At 35.2% G+C, this 18,868-nt stretch overlaps 4 protein-coding genes across 5 annotated transcripts; 3 read left to right on the forward strand and 1 right to left on the reverse strand.

The window, feature by feature from the left end:
• Positions 1–262: 262 nt before the first annotated feature.
• LOC149940701 (RNA-binding protein 5-like) lies at positions 263–6,701 on the forward strand. Of its 2 annotated transcripts, none has more exons than XM_090179867.1 (19): positions 263–344; positions 1,316–1,499; positions 1,569–2,139; positions 2,200–2,269; positions 2,573–2,646; positions 3,415–3,531; positions 3,597–3,717; positions 3,797–3,862; positions 3,933–4,094; positions 4,164–4,264; positions 4,335–4,508; positions 4,855–4,914; positions 4,972–5,153; positions 5,226–5,668; positions 5,740–5,930; positions 5,998–6,072; positions 6,133–6,248; positions 6,304–6,433; positions 6,494–6,701. In XM_090179867.1, the coding sequence occupies exons 2-19, from the start codon at positions 1,333–1,335 to the stop codon at positions 6,623–6,625; spliced, it is 2,952 nt and encodes a 983-aa protein (XP_090035993.1). In that variant the 5' UTR covers positions 263–344; positions 1,316–1,332; the 3' UTR covers positions 6,626–6,701. The 2 variants fall into 2 exon arrangements, with proteins under 2 accessions (XP_090035993.1, XP_090035995.1); XM_090179869.1 differs by having other exon boundaries at positions 5,746–5,930; positions 6,494–6,699.
• A 23-nt stretch (positions 6,702–6,724) lies between these two features.
• Sec13 (nuclear pore and COPII coat complex component secretory 13) lies at positions 6,725–8,308 on the reverse strand. Its single transcript, XM_090179871.1, has 8 exons — positions 8,170–8,308; positions 8,066–8,110; positions 7,858–7,973; positions 7,642–7,793; positions 7,450–7,583; positions 7,251–7,390; positions 6,924–7,185; positions 6,725–6,868 (listed from the first exon to the last, which is right to left on the reverse strand). The coding sequence occupies exons 1-8, from the start codon at positions 8,170–8,172 to the stop codon at positions 6,779–6,781; spliced, it is 942 nt and encodes a 313-aa protein (XP_090035997.1). The 5' UTR covers positions 8,173–8,308; the 3' UTR covers positions 6,725–6,778.
• A 33-nt stretch (positions 8,309–8,341) lies between these two features.
• On the forward strand, positions 8,342–10,297 carry LOC149940703 (uncharacterized). Its single transcript, XM_090179870.1, has one exon. It carries the CDS (start codon positions 8,489–8,491, stop codon positions 9,944–9,946), a length of 1,458 nt encoding a protein of 485 aa, XP_090035996.1. The 5' UTR covers positions 8,342–8,488; the 3' UTR covers positions 9,947–10,297.
• Positions 10,298–10,522: 225 nt separating this feature from the next.
• Cand1 (Cullin-associated and neddylation-dissociated 1) lies at positions 10,523–17,964 on the forward strand. Its single transcript, XM_090176990.1, has 25 exons — positions 10,523–10,673; positions 11,335–11,504; positions 11,573–11,685; positions 11,757–11,857; positions 11,923–11,989; positions 12,053–12,151; positions 12,212–12,338; positions 12,408–12,570; positions 12,644–12,753; positions 13,475–13,629; positions 13,687–13,996; positions 14,368–14,479; positions 14,539–14,750; positions 14,826–14,957; positions 15,026–15,159; positions 15,240–15,440; positions 15,499–15,758; positions 15,817–15,884; positions 15,951–16,149; positions 16,216–16,473; positions 16,546–16,734; positions 16,800–16,871; positions 16,939–17,110; positions 17,172–17,318; positions 17,385–17,964. Exons 1-25 carry the CDS (start codon positions 10,632–10,634, stop codon positions 17,513–17,515), a joined length of 3,744 nt encoding a protein of 1,247 aa, XP_090033116.1. The 5' UTR covers positions 10,523–10,631; the 3' UTR covers positions 17,516–17,964.
• The last annotated feature ends 904 nt before the right edge of the window (positions 17,965–18,868 follow it).

An 18,868-nucleotide genomic window follows, 5' to 3' on the forward strand; every position in this document is an offset into this window, starting at 1 on the left:
GTAACCACGGCCAACTTTGATCACGCGCTGTTCACGCGAGAGATGCGCGAGAAATCAAAGTTGGTCATGGCGTAACTTTCGTTGCCAGCCAAACGAAAAGCATGGGCCAAAGGCAGGGTTTTTTAAAAGTTCTAATCGGAACCCACGACCAAGACCCACGAAAAAATTTCAAAAATCGTTCTAGTTTGTTATCCGATTTCTATGGTCCGGAGGTGGCGCCAGCGCCTCCGTAGCGAGCGGCAAAGAACGAATTTCGCTATTTTTGATTTTTTGAATAAATAAATAAAAAAAAAAAAGCCGCCTAACAGGCTATTGATTAACGCGTTAACGTTTTATTTCTGATGGTAAGTCTATCTAAATATTTTTAAATACATCTTTAAATTTTAACATACTAATATTCAAAGGTAGTTTGTAATTAATAGATTAAATTGAGATCAATAAATTTCTTTAACCATAGCCATTGCTTAAGTTGCTTTCCACTATCCACACTGTGCACAAATAACCATATGCATTTATTTGCATTAGGTTATTTCCTTGCCCTTAGCTCTTACAAGGAGAGTACCCGAGGTGTTTATCGCCGATTTTGTTCAAAGTCGGGCGTAATGTAGACCTATATGAGATATGAAATTTCCCAAAAGGAGACGTTGCACTACCCATTCGATTTGCCTAGGCAACCGGAAATGTTTTGGACCATTTAAAACAAAAATAAGATATTTTCCTTTTTTAACCCAAAAATTGTTACAATAGGCCAAAACTATTCGCTCGCTTTGGGACGAAAAGAGTACACCTTTTACCCCAAACTACCAACTTCTTCCATACAATAACAGCCAAACTGTATTTTGAAGTTGCTCGCTGTTTTCTAAAAATTACTCCAGAACTAGCGAATAGTTTTCGCCTAATATTACCCCAAAAATTTTCTAATTTACCCAAACTTGAAGACTAAATGTGGTCCAAATTACCCATTTCGTGATTTTAATTTTTTTTTTTAATTTTCGTAACCGAGAAAATCTCATGCTTTTTTAAATGGAGATTTTTTTGTTTTAAGTGGTCAAAAACATTTTCGGTTGCCATGGCAAATCAAATGGGTAGTGCAACATCTCCTTTTGGCAAATTTCATATCTCATATAGGTCTACATTACGTCCGACTTTGAAGAAAATTGGCAATAAACACCTCGGGTACTCTCCTCCTTGTTAGCCCTTAGCTCCTAGGTAGTCGGTTACTTGCCAAGTTTCCCTGCTTGAAAGCCCTTAATATTTTATATTATTATGAGCCTTGCGTATAAGTGACAATGAACTTATTGTTTAATCCTTTTAGCCATAAATTAAAACAATATGGAACAACCACCAGGAACAGAATATTTTGCCATTCAAGGAACACCAGGTCCAGCCTTTATGATGAGCAATAGAATGAACAATGCTGGTAACTTTGTTATTCCTGGACCAAGCTATCAGCAAAATTCAACAGGAAAGTCATCAGCTTCAGATAGAATAAGGGAAAAGTAGGTTATGTCTGGAAGATTTTGTTAGGTTTTATATTATGTACTGATAGTTTTGTATTGAATTTATAGAGGTAAAAGGTTAGATGACGGCTCCAAAATTAGAGATTACCGTAGAGAAGATCGTGGTAGGGATAGAAGTGAAAGTTATTACAGTCACGATAGGAATTCCGAAAGTGGAGATGAAAATTATGGAGATAGCAACAGTAGTAGCCGAGATTCATATTATGGGAGATCTCACGACAGTGATTATGGTAGTAAAGAATATGAATCATCCAGAAGAGACTATGAGAAAGAAAGTCATCGTAGTCGCAGTAGATCATCAAGAGACAGAGACAGAGACCGTGATGACAGGGAAAGAGGAAGAAGTCGCAGAGAAAAATCCAGAGACAAAGAAAGATCAAGAGATCGAACCAGATCAAGATCTAGGGATTCCTCTAGAGAATATGACCAAAGGAGTTCAGATAGAGAGAGAGAAAGAGATCGTGGAAGATACGATAGAGATAGAGGTCGAAACTCCTCTATGAACACTGGTAGTGGTAGTTCTATGGGTGGTGTTGGACCTGGAGATTGGCGTGTTGAAGAAATTCCAAATCAAACTATCATGGTTAGAGGGTTGCCAACACATGTGACAGAGGAGGATGTAAGTCTACAAGGTAATAATATAATTTGGTTCTACTTAAATATTTTATCATTTACGCAGCTAAAAGGAGAAGTCACAAAGTATTCCATCATCCCAAAAGATATTCGGCTGCTAAGGAAGAAAGATACAGGTAATAAATTCAGTATTAATCTTTTTTTTTCCAGTCCTATATTACCTAAGCCTATAAGCCTTGAGTCAGTCTTCTTCCTACTAAATTAAAATAAGCCCCATTTTTTGGAGTTAACATGTAGTAGTTTTAACCTACATTGTTAATAAAAATTCACGTATGGAGGAGAAGAAAACCTTGTGTCTGTCAACACTGGTGTCTAATATGTATCGAAAAAGAGTTGTTGTGACTCAATTATGACAAAAAAGTGTATTTGTGGGAAATTTTACTAACGCTCTGTTACCACTGCCTGCCCATTCTCTATAGGCGTTTCCCGCGGCTTTGCCTTTGTGGAGTTTCAATTGCTCTCCGAAGCAGTGCGATGGAAGGAACTTACGCAGGTGTCGTAAAAGAACATATTCCACTTAAACCATTCTCTCAGAAGAATTCTTCGAGCTGCTTAATATTCACATCTTTGGATAAACAATAAACAAAATTACCATTATTTCATTTTTATTGACTAAAATATTTACTACTTATAAGACCTATTGGCTTTCCACCCATAATATTGTCAATACTAAGTATAGTTCCCCTTTTTTTACTGTTCAAATTTTCATTGAATGGAAATGATACTTATGTTAAAAGCCAGTATTCTTATAAGAGAGTAAGCTTTATAGTTTTATGAAGAGTCTTTTAGCTAATAACTGAGCTTTATTAGATTATATGCTATCAATTTTTTTAATATTTAGCTTTTTTTGTTTAATTTGTTAATCAAGGATCAACAAATTATACTAGACGCAAATAACACGGATTAAGAAAGAATGATAGGCCCTGCTTAATATTCGCGTGAGGTACATACAATTTCTGAGAGTCAAAAAACACTTCGTTTGATCCATCCATGATTAAAGCTAGTGTTTTTTTCTGAGATCTTCTTCGGGTGCCCTGTGGCAAGGCGGTTTCTTTCTCATTTAATGCCCCGTGGCATGATTTCTTTATAAAGAAAATTTTTTTAATGAAGAAGAATTTCACGATTATATTTCCAACTTTTCACCCCAATTTTATACATCGGTTTTATCCAGGAGTTATTAAAGAACGATTGGAATTGGTCTCAATCTGGCTAGAACAAATTAGTTTGAATTAATGCAATTTGTTCTTTTTTTCTCTTAAAGGGTGTGCTGAATTTTCCTGGATCTCAGTATACTGCTGTCTTGCATTACAGTATTCCAAAAGACAGCGCCCTTCTAGAGCGTGGAATCAATGGAAGACAAGATTGGAACTGTGTCAAGGTTATTGATTTTTAACCTTTTCATTTTGGAAATAGGAAGGAATAACAGGTGTTTTTTAATTGCAGTGTGGTGTGAATAACTTCAGAAGAAGAGATTACTGTTTTAAATGCAACTCTATGAGAGAGGATGTTGATACCAGTAGTTTTGGTGAAGGATCGCACGAAGTCAGCTCAACTCCTTCCAATAGTAAATATTTTTTTACCCACTTACAGAATTATTGCTCAGTGCTTGTATTCATTACAATATTTACTTTGTTTTTTTAAAGCACTTTTGTTCAGGAACTTGGATGTTTTAACTACAGAGGAGAGAGTTTTAGGAGTGTTGGGTGGTGGTAAGGGAACCATTGAAGTGTCCCTCACTATTGTTACTCCTTAAACATTTTTAATGTCTTATATCAACAGTGACAGCTTTGCCCATAAAGAGGTTGAAAGTAGCGAAGGATAAATTAACCGGAACTTCAAGAGGTTTTTGTTTTGTTGAGCTTCACAGCACCGCAGAAGCAACACAGCTTCACGATACACTATTATCCATGAGTGAAAGTTTTGTGATTGATGGAAGAGACGGTATAGTTTTGCTGTGCTAATATCAAAATTTCTGTGCAGTTTTCTTAAATATTTCTTTACAACTATTAGTGGCAGTTTCGTATACCCGAAGGTCTCTAACATCAATGAATAGCGCGGCTAGTGCCAATGCTGCTAGTGTAGCTTTGGCCGCAGCTCAATGGACTAACCAAGTATAACGCTTTTCATTGTTTTAAATTATAGCGTTAATAATACAGAAAAATATTTTACTATTTAATATAGGGAATGGAATACTCGACAAATAGCTCGCAAAGCTCTCAATATTACCAATATAACTATAGTTCTGTTGGTACAACTCCAGGGTCGGTAACCAATAATCCAGTAGTAATTTCTGCAAGTAGCACGGTGGTTAGTGCTCAACCAAAAGTGTCAGCTACAATGACAGCCTCTAGCTCGGTATGTCTCTTTTATTTTAGTTACTTTATCAGGGTTCGTACACGACCTGGAAATTTTAAAATGATTCCAAATGGTAAGGGAATAGTCAGGGAATTTTAAAGTGGTCCAAAAAAAGTAAGGGAATTTTAAAATGACCCAAAAAAAAATCAGGCAAATATATATTTGAAAGATGTATTAAAAATGCATAATCAATATTTTTCTAGATTTTACCTCAAAACATTTATTTATGCTACAAAAATGGTCAGGGAAAAACTGGAAATGTCAGGGAATTTAATTCCAAAAATTTTGTACGAACCCTGTTTATTGTATTTTGCTTATTAATTTATAAATTATAAATATTGTTAAGTCAAATCAAATCAAGAAAGAGAAAGCTGCGAATAACAAGAATGCAAATCATGCAGCTTCCGTAAGTTTTATTAATATATGTATTGGCTTGAAATACTCAAAATTTTGGCTTTTTCAGACCACAAGCAATAATTTGGGAACGGTACTCGTTGATGGAGTAATGTATAATAAGTATCCCGTACCTGATGTTTCCCAATATCAGTATGACGAATCATCAGGCTATTATTACGATGCCACCACAGGTCTTTACTATGATCCTAACTCCCAGTACTATTTTAACTCTGAAACGCAACAATACCTGTAAATATGTTTATATTCATATAAGGTTGTTTTCTTAAGAAAACTTATCATTTAATTTTATTTTATATTTAGCTATTGGGATGGTGTTAACCAAACTTATTTGGCTGCTCCAATTCAAATGGCTGCTCAGGTTGCGGCCAGTAGCGGGGCTGCAGCATCGGCTTCAGCTAGTGCGGCTGGGGAAAATGATACTGACAAAGATGGTGAAAAATCAAAGGGAAAAGATAAGGATAAGCAGGATAAAGTTAAAATTGCTAAGAAAATCGCCAAAGATATGGAACGCTGGGCTAAAACTTTAAATCAGAAAAAAGAAAACGCCAAACTAGGAATTCCGATGGCTCAGGGCAATCCGTTACTTGTTACTGAGCCCCAAATGTATGTTGGTGCTGTGTCTCGTCAATCAGCTGCAGCCGATGCTGGTTTTGCTATTCTGGAAAAGAGGTCCACGCCTTTAGAGAGACAGGCACTTCTCAGTGAAGTCATGAAGAAAAAAGAAATGGAAGATAACATGGGTGGTCAGTATCTTTAAGAAGTTTCCTTTGTGTTCAGTGATAAGAATGGATTTTTGAGGAAATATTTTGTTAAGGTTTAGTTGCGCAATATGGAGATGGGAGTGATTCTGATAATGATTTGGATGATATTGGAATTTTGGATGCTATTAGAGCCGAGGAAAATAAATTAGTTGACTGGCACAAAATGGCTTGCTTGTTATGTAAACGTCAATTTCCAAGCCCTGAAGCATTGAAAAAACATCAACAACTTTCTGACCTCCATAAAGTAAACCATTTTGTTATAGTTTTTTTATTTTCTTGAGACATACTTTATTTAAACCAATTATTTTTAGCAAAATATATCGACTCTTAGAAGAAGTAAATTGTCTGCGGAAGAGATAGATGAATTAGAGAAAAGAGAAAGAGAGGTACAATCGCGTTAATGTTTCCTTGTAAATGGTAATTTGTTTATATATTTTGGTTTTCAGAGTGGTTACAGAGACCGTGCGAAAGAACGAAGGGAAAAATATGGCCAACCAGATGTTCCAAAGCCTAATCGCTTAAAAGATAAATATTTAAAGCATTTGAAAATGCAGCAGGCTACGTAAGTTCATTTTTGAAATGTGATAAAAACAATATTTATAGAATTATGGGCACAGGGCTTTTGAAGAACCGACTAAAGAAGGAATTGGAGCAGAAAACATAGGAAATAAAATGTTGAAAGCTATGGGCTGGTCAGAAGGTCAAGGGTTAGGTAGAGAAAATCAAGGCATGGCTGGCATAATTGATGTGAGGCTTGTAATGTGTAAACTTTTATGAAGAGGTTTCTTAATTTTTGACTGTTTACAGGTAACAAGACGTGTTGGTTCTGCTGGTTTAGGAATGAAAGGTGCAACGTACGGAGCCACTGCCAAAGATTCTTACAAAGATGCTGCTAAAAAAGCCATGCATGCAAGATATTCTGAATTTGATAATAATTGAATTGCAGCATTATAATCATATGTAAATATATGTAGATTTATTCCAATTCTGATTTTTTTTTTTATTGGAAGAATCAACTGTTGAATAAATTTCATCATGTTGTAAAAAAATGTTTATTAAACTTAGCAATAATAATAATTTTTAACATAGTATTTAATTTCCAGTAGCAATAACAGCTTCCCCTTCCTTAACGTCACTTATACAAACCCATTGCCCATCGACGGTTTGTTTCCATAAACTAACCTGAAAATTAAGGTAGCAAGTTAGAGTTGGCAAGTAATTAAGTAACTTTCATTACTTTATTGTCTCCTCCAGAAACAGCCAAAATATTGCCAGTAACAGACCAACTGACATGCCACACTACATCATCAAACGTGTGAAGGATTTGGTAGGACCAACTATTCGTCCCATCATTTGTCCAAATTATTACTCTTCGGTCTTGAGAACAACTTGCTAAAATACTGTTTTGCAAGCCTATGGATGGGGCCCATGCAACGTCCCGGACCCAATCGGAATGAGCTTCTAGTTTTTGGTCTTCTTTCCAGGTATCCTCTTCCACTCTGTGGAAATTAGAATAATGTAATGCTTATTTTGTCAGAGAACAATAAGGAAAGCTAAAAATTACGAATATCTCCATATTTTGACAAGATTATCACAACCTCCAGTGACAAATCTTTTAATTAGGGGTTGTGGTTGTGTACCAGGTTGATCAAATAAGGAGCCAGCTGGAATTGCAGGAGCGAAACTGACTGCATTACAACCAATCTAACAAGGGAAACAAATTAATTGGTGTTTTTATTTAAAAAGCTACTGATAAATTTTACAGTGTGTGCATTGTTAATTTTTTTGCTCTCCCAGGTTCCATCACCTGTGCTTGAAATAACAGATACGGCTCCATCAGAGCTACCGCAAGCCAACATAAGACCAAATTCATGAGGCGCCCAACATAGAGAATTTACTGTGACAAGGAAAGTATTTTTATTTTAATACCACTAGGAAGTTTGGTTTAGTCGTACCGGAAGAATCATGATTGTTATATTCGTATATTTTACTCCACACTCCCCCAGTTTCCTTCCAAATAATGACTTTCCGATCATATGAACAAGATCCCAAGATTGTACCAAACATTGGATGAGCCCAAGCTACTTGCCAAACAGGGCCTTCATGTCTATATGATAATAACTGATTAAGATTATGCAAAGAGTCAAAACATATCCCATGATTAGACTAACTCTTTAAGGTCTGCCACAAGTTTTTGAGTTCCACTTCTGACATCAAAAATTCGAACTGATCTATCTGAAGAGCACGTAGCTAGTCGAATACCATAAAAATCCATCTGGGCATCATGCTTCAATAAACCAATGAAAAAAATTAACTTAATGAATACCCAATGACTATTGCTTGTATTGGCTTATGGGAAATAATTTACGATTAACATACGATCATATCTTCGTGAGAAGTATCCACAGTTTGCAGTAAAGAAACCTAAATTACAAATATATTTTTATTTCAATATGATACTTTTAAATTAAAGTAAGTTTTACCATTTTCGGAAGCGTTGGATTCCACCGACGTGTCAAAAGAGTTTGTGTTACCGTACTGCCAAATAAAATTAGTAAATTTTTCCTTTTTTCTAATTTTGCTATTTCTTTTTTCCTTTTTCGTTAACTTCTATTTCCGTCTTCTGCAATAACCTAGGCCCAGGGTTGGCGATGATAGGCCTAGGTCCCTCGTCACAATACACGAACTTACACGATAGCATAGGCTAGGTTCTGGTTTTAGTTATTCCAAATTAAATATGAATTCTTAAATTACTTTTGCTATTGGCAGTTGTTCGCTTTAATTCTTTTGACTTATAGTATTATGAAAATATTCAGTTTAAGTTTATTATGTTCACATATGATTCAATCGTCCCGTCAGAAGCGAATTTTAAGTTGCTGTTTTATACTTGCTCTATTATACATATGCTTGTCAAATTTTTATAATGATGCCCCAATATACTCTTGCAAAAACTTCAAGTATCTTTCAAGGATTGGATCTATTTCAAAACAACAAAAGCAGTTTGATAAGCTTTTGGTACCCTATCTTGAAAGCCAAGAAAATGAAGAACTTGTGAATTTGGACTTTTCAGATTGGACAGTTCTAGAACCTCATATCTTTGCGTATTCTGCATATATATCTGAAACTGATGCGCCAAAATATATAAAAACAAGATATTACATAAAGATTTTGGTGGTTGTCCTTCCATCGTTGCCTGTTTTGAAGTCTAATCCTACAAATCTTTCATGTTTGTTACATTTCGCCGATGGAAGGGTAATAACGACAACATCGTATGTTACAGTACTCCCTGAACATCACGAAAAGTGTTACAGAGCTGCAATAATTTCGTGTCCAGTAACCAGCCATGCTTTACCTTCAAGAGTATCTTTAACATATAAGAATTCCACTGGAAAGTGGATTAAAGTCCAATCTGCCCTTTTAAATTTGGGTCGCAATTTAAATTATGAACTATCTCTGTGTGTCAGACCCCTTTTTGGCCCATATGATTCCATTATACAACTTGCAGAGTTTATAGGATATTATCAATCAATGGGTGTTACGCGCTTCCTATTGTACAATTATACTGTTACAGAATCTGTTTCCCAGTTCCTACGTGTACTTTCCAAAAATTCTACAATTAAGGTTGACGTGCTTCCTTGGTCATTATCCACTATAAATTTAGATGAAAATCTACTCCATGCTTCCGGTCAAATGATCTTTAACCAAGACTGTATTTTACGTCTAAGCTCCAATTCCCGCTATGTATTTGTAGTAGATCTGGATGAATTTGTCATGCCACAAAAAACCTTGAATCTAGGAAAAGTCTTAAGAAATCTTGAAGCAGAAAATCTTGGCGCTGGAAGTTTTATACTTCCCTCTATAATGTTTTGCGAAGAACTGCTTCCAAGAACTTGGGAAAATAAAAGTTTGCCTTTGTTGACTCAAACTGTTGTAAACAGACAGAAAACTCCTTGGATTCATACATATCGTTCAAAGTATATTGTTATGCCACAGAGGATAAACATAGCGATGATACACGAAATTGCTCAACATGTTGAGCCTTTTTATTCTGTTAAAGTTCCTCCTTCAGTTATATTATTATATCATTGTCGCCAGTGTTGCCGACTTTCTCAACCATGGTTTTTCGGAGCTTTTACTTTTGAGCCATTTGGAGGTGATGATTTTATAGAAGATAGAAGAATGCAAAAATTAGAAAGACAACTTCTCGAATCTCATCCAATTAGTTTAGTTAGAAAAATGCACAATAGAAATAAGATATAAATTTTTTATTATTTCTTGCATATTTTAACAGAAAATTTCTTCAATATTTGCCCAAAACAAGTCAATATGCCTACCTCTTGGTGGGTTAGCTATACATCATCCTACAATATATCTTCCAAATTACTAGTTACAAAATAACTTTTTTCTGTAATTGTGGTATTCAAATTTGTTCATGTTTCTTTCAATTACAATTCAATCACTGTCATTTATTATTCTAGTGATTCCATTTTCATTAATTATTTTATAGAATTACTCTAGTATTGTACAATCTTATAGTATTATTGAAGCTTTTAACATAACACTTCCAACGTTTGTAATGAGATTTTTATGAAGTAAAATCTAAATGTTACAGTCAGCGTAAAAAATAAATAAATATGTCACATTAAGTTTCTTTGCTTTATTTTAAAATGTTTTTATACTTTTTGCTTCTTCTCAAAATTAGTATATGCAAACAATTTTAGCGTGTTTTTTACTATTTGAATTAAGCGCATTTTCAAATGCATTAATGGTAATAAGCCAATCGGAAACCAATTGAATAGACAACTGACGCCCCCTATCCCCAGACCTGCCAAAAAATCGCTTGAAAGCTACTTACTAGCCGGCGACCTGCTACTGATGAGCTGTTAATAATTTGAGTATATTTTGTTATTTTAAAGGTAAAAGTTATTTAATCAAAACTGTAATCATGGCGAGTGTATCGTATCACATAGCCAATCTTTTGGAAAAGGTGATTATACATTTATTTTGAGCATTTGGTTATAAATAAGTCTCTATTTCTAAGCCTTGAATCAATGACTTAACGAGTTTGTATTTACAATAACTTCTGCTTTATTCTTCAAATGATTTAAGTTCTCCAAAAGGCCTAACACGTCCTTTTGCATTTCCTTTACTAAAACACCCAACGTTCTCTGAGTTAACATCAACTTTCAGTACCATCAAATCTATAAATCTTTTTAATGTCTGTGAATTAGAAAATTCCCATACATACGTAGTGCTAGTTCTAAAGTTTAAGTATAGACAAACAACTTCCAGAGGGGAATGATGGTTGGGCCCCAAATCAGAATTAGCAATGATACATTTTAGGGTGCAAACAAAATGACAGATCAGACCCATAGAATATTTGACTTGGAATTCCCGCCAATTTGAATAAATCTGTTAAAGAAATTTTCCATTTGACAGTATGGTCTATAAAGTGTCTTAAGGTTAGACATAAGGCGATGTCATCAATGTTATTTGACCATAGATAAAACAATTTCCCCATTAGTAAGCCATGGTTACGATATTGTTGGTTTTAAAATTGTATCAATAATCAAGATATGTTAATAGTTACGGATTCTTTTGTACAGCTTAAATATTTATTATGTTACATATTTATTATTGAATACTAGATGACTTCAAGTGACAAAGATTTTCGTTTTATGGCAACAAATGATTTAATGGCTGAATTGCAAAAAGATTCCATCAAATTAGATGATGACAGTGAGCGCAAGGTCGTAAAGATGCTTCTGAAACTCTTAGAAGATAAAAATGGAGAGGTTCAAAACTTGGCTGTGAAATGGTACACCTATCATCATCTTAAAAAGAAAATGCATTTTACACTTGTTTTATTCCATTGTGTGTTTTCAGTTTGGGGCCTTTAGTTAATAAAGTTAAAGAATATCAAGTTGAAACTATAGTTGATACATTATGTAATAATATGATTTCTGAGAAAGAGCAGTTAAGGGATATTTCAAGCATTGGTGAGATGAATTAATTTCCTCTTTAATACCAAGAACTTTGAAATTAATTAAAGATAATTTACTTTATGAAGGCTTGAAGACTGTGATTAGTGAGTTACCCCCAAGCTCTACTGGTTTGGTTGCCACTATTTGCAAGAAAATCACAGGTAGATTAAGTAGTGCCATTTCTAAAGTAAGTATCTTTTTATATTCTGGTCATTCATAAGTATTTTGTATTAAAAATGTATTTATTTTTAGCAAGAAGATGTGTCTGTACAACTTGAAGCTCTGGATATCTTAGGCGATTTATTAAATAGATTTGGAGGTTCTATTATTTTCAACACACTACTTTTTAAATAATTTTACTTTAACAGATGTTTGTTTTTAGGTCTTTTAATTACTTATCATCCCTCAATACAAGAGGCTTTACTTCCACAGCTAGCTAGTCCACGACTGGCAGTTCGGAAGAGATCCATTACTGCTATAGGTGCGTCAAATATTTGACGTGATTTTTGGGGTGTTTTAATTAGTTTGTTTATTTTTTTAGGTTATTTAGTTATGAGCTGTAGTCAGAGCTTGTTCAACACTTTAATTCAAACGTTATTAGATGAAGTAGCTAAAAATTCTAGTATTTCCACAACGAGAACCTATATTCAATGTGTTGGTGCTATTAGGTTTGTTTTTGTAGATAAAATAGGCATTTAAAAGTGGAGAAGTTTGAAAGTACTGTTTTTAAACTGTAGTAAACAAGCTGGTCATAGATTTGGCGAGCATCTGGAGAGGGTTATGCCTTTGGTTGTTCAATATTGCCAAGAAGATGATGATGAATTACGGGAATATTGCTTACAAGCTTTCGAATCCTTTGTTAAAAGATGCCCAAAGGAAATTTCTCCTCATGTAGCCACAGTCAGTTCTATTGTATCTTCTTTACGCCGTGTTTACTTTGAATATTATTTTATTTACCAATTTTTGTTTCCAGATCATTACCATTTGCTTACAATATTTGTGCTATGATCCAAATTACAACTACGATGATGACGAAATTGATGAAGATAGTATGGACACTGACAGAGTAGATGAAGAAGAAAAGTATGTGATATTTAAATCTAGGAGCAAGAAACTCGCAAGGAAAACGCATCTAGCCTTGACACACCCTGGCCCTTTCTTGCGTAAAAATTTTCATAGGAGTAGCCTTTTGGCAAAGCATTTTACAGATAGGGATGCACCGATATATCGGTTATTCGTGGCCGATATTAACACTGTTATCTATCATAATAGTAGTGTAAATGATAAAACCATTGTAAAAGACGGTTCAGTGCACTGTCATACCATTTTCTTCAATTTTTCATGAAAAAAACGATGCAAGAGCATATCCGAATGTTTCTTTTCATTTTACGTTATACATATTTTCTATCTCAAATCTAACATCGTTGTTTTTTATTTGTTTACACGAGGTTCGTAAACCCCTGTCTAAATAAGGTATGATCTAGCTTCTGAAGTCTGGCGTACGTGGCACTGCCAATCAAATAAAATATTATCATTAGTTAATCGAGAATCTTCTTATTTTTAAATGTTTTTCTAAAAATATTTTCCTAATACCGGTATTGACCAATATTGGCCGATACCGATATTGACCAATATTGGCCGATACCGATATTAAAAAAATAAGCCGATATATCGGTGCATCCCTATTTACGGGCAGGTGGGAAGACATTTTGAACTTTCCCCTTCCGACGGCAGCAGGCGCTAAATGGTCTAGCCAATGATAATAAAAATTGTCTATTTTTTAAATAAGTTTGAATTTTTGTAGTGAAAGTGAGGAAGAGTACAGTGATGATGACGACATGAGCTGGAAGGTGAGAAGAGCTTCGGCCAAGTGTTTGGAGGCTCTAATATCCACTCGTCACGAGATGTTAACCGAGTTGTACAAAAGTATTTCACCAGCTTTAATTTCGAGATTTAAAGGTGAAACTATATCATATCTTTTTTTACAATTTAATTTTAAATGTTTTAACATTTCAGAACGAGAAGAGAATGTCAAAGTAGATATTTTCCATGCATACATTGCTCTTTTGAAACAAACTAGACCAACTGTACCCCCGGGTACATTTCTAATTGATCCAAATGCAATGGAACGCGAAGAAGGCCCAATTTCAATGCTTCAGAACCAAGTCCCAGCCATTGTCAAAGCTTTGCATAAACAGCTGAAGGAGAAAAGTGTCAAAACTAGACAAGGATGTTTTTCCGTCCTGACTGAGCTGGTTCTAGTTTATCCAGGCGCCTTAGCGGAACACATGCCAGCCTTAGTTCCAGGAATTCAATATTCCTTAGGGTAATCCTTCTATGAATATATATATATATATCTCCATCCATAAGCCTATCAAGGACCCCCAAGTTTGAATTGGGCCCATATATTCAGCACTAAACAAGCGCAGGGAAATTTAGGATTTACGCTACCAAGTGGAGAAAAAGAGCCAATAATCCGAGTCCACTCACCCCTACTTCCTATACTATCTCTTGCCATTTACAAAGTATTTTCCAGTAGTGTGCATTGGTTTTCACCACCAGATGGATTAATGTAGCCAGTTTGGCCAGTCATTAGCCTAACGTTAAAATCCCATTCGTTTCAAACTTTGGGGGGGATAGTCTTATGATATATCACATTGGTGAAGTATAATTATTATTTATTTTAAACTATTCCAGCGATAAAAACACCAGTTCTAACATGAAAATTGACACACTCACTTTTCTTCACTGTTTATTAACTCATCATAACCCAGAAGTATTTCACCATCATATTTCTTCTATTGTACCTGTAAGTTTTTTAATTTTATTAACACCAACTTGGTGTTTGAAAGTTAAAATTTTTTTTAGCCAATAATATATTCCGTTGGTGATGCATTTTACAAAATTACATCGGAAGCATTATTAGTCTTACAACAACTTGTTAAAGTTATTCGACCACTAGATCAACCTAGTCTTTTTGATTTCACACCTTATGTCAATGATATTTATCAATGTACCCTTGTAAGGCTTAAAGCAGCTGACATTGATCAAGAAGTCAAAGAAAGAGCAATTTCTTGCATGTAAGGAACCACCTTTTTTAATATCAAATATATTGTGCAATATACTTTATTCAGATGTAAAATTTATTTGTAAAGGGGCCAGATCATTTGTAATCTGGGTGATCATTTACAAACTGAACTTCAAGTTTGCCTCCCTATATTTTTGGATAGACTTCGTAATGAAATCACTAGACTTACAACTGTTAAAGGTCTTACTAAAATTGCTGGGTATGGTGTAAAATTACCAAAGTGCCCGTATTTAGCTCAATAATTAAAAAATTTGTTGTATTAATCAGGTCACCGCTGAAAATTGATTTGAGGCCAATTTTAATGGAATCCATTCCCGTTTTGGCTTCATTTCTGAGGAAAAACCAAAGAGCTCTTAAATTGAGCACCCTAACGTTGCTAGATACTCTTGTGAAAAATTATAGTGAGTAGTTTTTCAATATTTTAAGACTTTTTTTTTTATTAATTGATTTAAAATCTTGGTCCAATATTTTTTTTAACAAGGTGACGTTTTGGACACCGAGTTGATTGATAAAGTCATGATTGAGTTACCGTCTTTAATCAGTGAAAGTGACCTTCACATATCCCAACTGACATTGAATCTCTTGACTTCCATTTCTCAAGTACATAAACAATCGCTCATGGCTGTCACTAATATAAATCTACCTGAAATTCTTATTTTAGTACGCTCTCCTCTACTTCAAGGTAAAGACATATTTTGTTTGCTTATGTAACAACTTCAGTTATGTCTTCCTTTTTCTAGGTGCTGCTCTAAGCGCCATGTTGGAATTTTTCCAAGCTCTTGTGTCTCTCAATTTACCTGGTTTGAGCTATAAAGAATTGTTACAATTGTTGACTACTCCGGTGTACCAAACAAACAGTCATCAAAATCACTCATCAGGAGGACCGAACCATATTCATAAACAAGCTTTCCATTCCATTGCTAAATGTGTGGCTGCCCTGACGGTTACATGCCCGCTTGAAGCTCTGCCAATTGTCCAACAGTTTCTACGAGATTTAACTGTACATTTTTATTTAGTAATTTATAGCAGGAAACTTAACAAAATTATCATGTTTTTAGACTGGAAAACACAATGATTCGGTTCAACTTTTTACGTTGCTCGCTATAGGTGAAATTGGAAAACATATGTAAGTTTTTAAATAGTTTAAAACTTTACATTTTTAAGAAAACTAATAAGTTTTTCTATCTTTAAGAGATCTTTCTAGTATTTTAAATTTGAAAGCTGCATTGGTTGAAGCCTTTAGTTCACAGAGTGAAGAAGTAAAATCAGCTGCTTCATTTGCTTTGGGAAGCGTTGCTGTTGGAAATTTAGAGGAATATTTGCCATTTGTCTTAAATGAAATAGAAACACATGCCAAGAGACAATATCTACTCCTTCATTCTTTAAAAGAAGTACGCTGGAGTTTGACCGTACATTTAAACCGAAATTTAAAAAATGTTTTTCATACAAATCTGTAGATCATTAGTTGCCAATCTACTAGCCCCGATGCAATTCAAACTCTTCAGCCTTTTGTTGATTCTATTTGGGCCATGCTATTCAATCATTGCGAATGCATTGAGGAAGGGACAAGAAATGTTGTTGCTGAATGCCTGGGAAAACTAACTTTAATTGATCCACCAAACTTATTACCAAAGTTAAAATCTTATTTAACCTCTGAATCTTCATTAGCCAGGAGCACAGTTGTCACTGCTATGAAATTCACTATTTCTGATCAGGTATTTTCCTTTTATTCAAATAGTGTCATTTAGTTTTATTTTAATAACAAATTAGTTGTTTTACCAAAACAGGCCCAACCAATTGACACTCTCCTTAGAAGTTGCATTGGAGATTTTTTAAAAACCCTACAAGATCCTGATTTGAATGTTCGAAGGGTGGCTCTAGTAGCCTTTAATTCTGCTGCTCATAATAAACCTTCTTTAGTCAGAGATCTCTTAGATTCCATTTTACCTCAACTTTACAATGAAACTAAAGTTCGGGTAGGTTGTTACATTTTCCAATTTTTTTCAAATAATTTCTGGGTTTAAAAATACTGCGATTACAGAAAGAGCTGATAAGAGAGGTTGAAATGGGACCTTTCAAACACACTGTTGATGATGGATTGGATATCAGGAAGGTTTGATAATGCCTTTATTTTTTACACATTATTTCTGAAGTATGTAGCTATTATGTTATTATTTTAGGCTGCATTTGAATGTATGTACACGTTATTAGATGCCTGCCTTGATAGGCTAGATATTTTTGAGTTCCTAAACCATGTGGAAGATGGCTTGAAGGATCACTATGACATCAAAATGCTCACATATTTGATGCTAGTGCGATTGGCTTCTTTATCTCCTTCCGCCGTCCTTCAAAGTGAGTTGTGACACCTTTTTACAATACTTAAAAGTATTAATGATATTTAAACTTTGATCAGGGCTAGAAAGATTAATTGAGCCTTTACGCACCACATGCACAAGTAAAGTCAAAGCTAACTCAGTTAAACAAGAATTTGAAAAACAGGACGAATTGAAGAGATCAGCCATGAGAGCCTTTGCTGCTTTGCTAGCTGTTCCTGATGCTGGTATGATTCAACATCATTATTTCAGATATATTTGAATACGTTCCTAAAATTTTGCCTCAAATTTAGATAAAAATCCTTTGATGAATGAATTCTTGTCTCAAATCAAATCAACCCCAGAACTTCAATCACAGTTTGACATTATTTTAAAAGACTCAACCACAGTACCCGATGCCTCCCAACTTATGGATATGAGTTGAATTTAAAATTTCAGAGGCTCAAATTTGGTTCATTCATTAGGTCCTTTAACAATTGATCATTGATTGAGCTTTCTTTAGGCCAAAATTTTTGGTTGGCAACATTTTGACAATTTGTTTTATCACAAAACTTTTTTTTTTTGAAAAATTCAAATGAGGCTTTTTGGAAAAGTCAAGTGTTTGTCGGAAAATTTTCAATGCGGGACAATTTTAGTTGGTCCTATTCTTCTGAGGAAATCTTTTATTTACATTCAGTACCAACTGTGATAACAAAAGCGGATTAATGAAGTTCAGAAGAGCTCTTTAACAACCCTTTATGATTTCCCCCTCGCTAATTTTTTTACTAGTGGATTGCGTGAATGAAAGTGCCTGGCCATTCTCGCGTTTTCCTCATTAAGTTAATCTGTAATCCTTGAAAAATTTGATAATAAATCATAAAACCAGTTATTTCATTTGAGTTGCATTCTTTTCATATTATTAAATAATTCTAGTTTTCCATTATGAGAGTTCCATTTTTAGGAACCATTTTCGTTATCTTTGCGATTTTTGTCAACATTGAGATTTGAAGTAAGGCTTAAGCTTTATTTTAAGCCCATGTTTCTAATTTTCCGATCTTTGGTTCGCTTACAATCTTCTTTTAAAATCGACAATTTTTTTTTAAACTCGTTATGAGCGATTGTGACGGATGGGACAGTTCAGTCCGCTCGTCCATCTGATTAATCAGGGGTGAGATATATGTAAAGGCCACGCCAACGGCGGGATACTTGGGGACAGGGGTGGGACACCCGTGGCGGAAGTATTCCAACCACCCGTTGGGGGATCGGTGGTCGTCCTCAAACGGCCATCCACAAATTCTGCCTCCCAGACGTTTGGGGTTACAGGAGTACGCCACTACTCCGGCTCGACCTTGGTGGTTGGAAGCTACTGATAAACGTACGCCGTCCCAATCGGGCTTCCGTCGCGGCCGTCGGGGAGCTGACGATCTTATGTATCTATTCTACACCGCTCGCCACTCGGTCTCTCTCAAGGGAGCTTGCTTGGCAGTCTTCCTGGACATCAAGGACGCGTTTGGTAGTGTCCGGCATTCTCATCTTCTCCTCAAGCTTACGATGTTAGGACTTTCCGATCACTATCTTCGCTTTTTCGTCTCCTACCTGACCGATCGGTCGTCTCGGGTTCGGGTGGCCGGTACTATGTCTCCTGATTTGGCCGTCACCCGGGGTGTTCCGCAGGGGGCGGTTCTTAGCCCTCTTCTCTTCAGCTTGCTCCTCAATGACCTTCCTGAGGCCCTCCCTGATGGTACTCTGATTGCAATATATGCTGATGATATTGTCTTGTTCCTGACTAGTTTCTCTC

This window comes from Leiobunum rupestre, chromosome 6 (genome assembly GCF_980474605.1).
Source record: "Leiobunum rupestre chromosome 6, qqLeiRupe1.1.hap1, whole genome shotgun sequence".
Classification (NCBI taxonomy): Eukaryota; Metazoa; Arthropoda; class Arachnida; order Opiliones; family Sclerosomatidae; genus Leiobunum; species Leiobunum rupestre.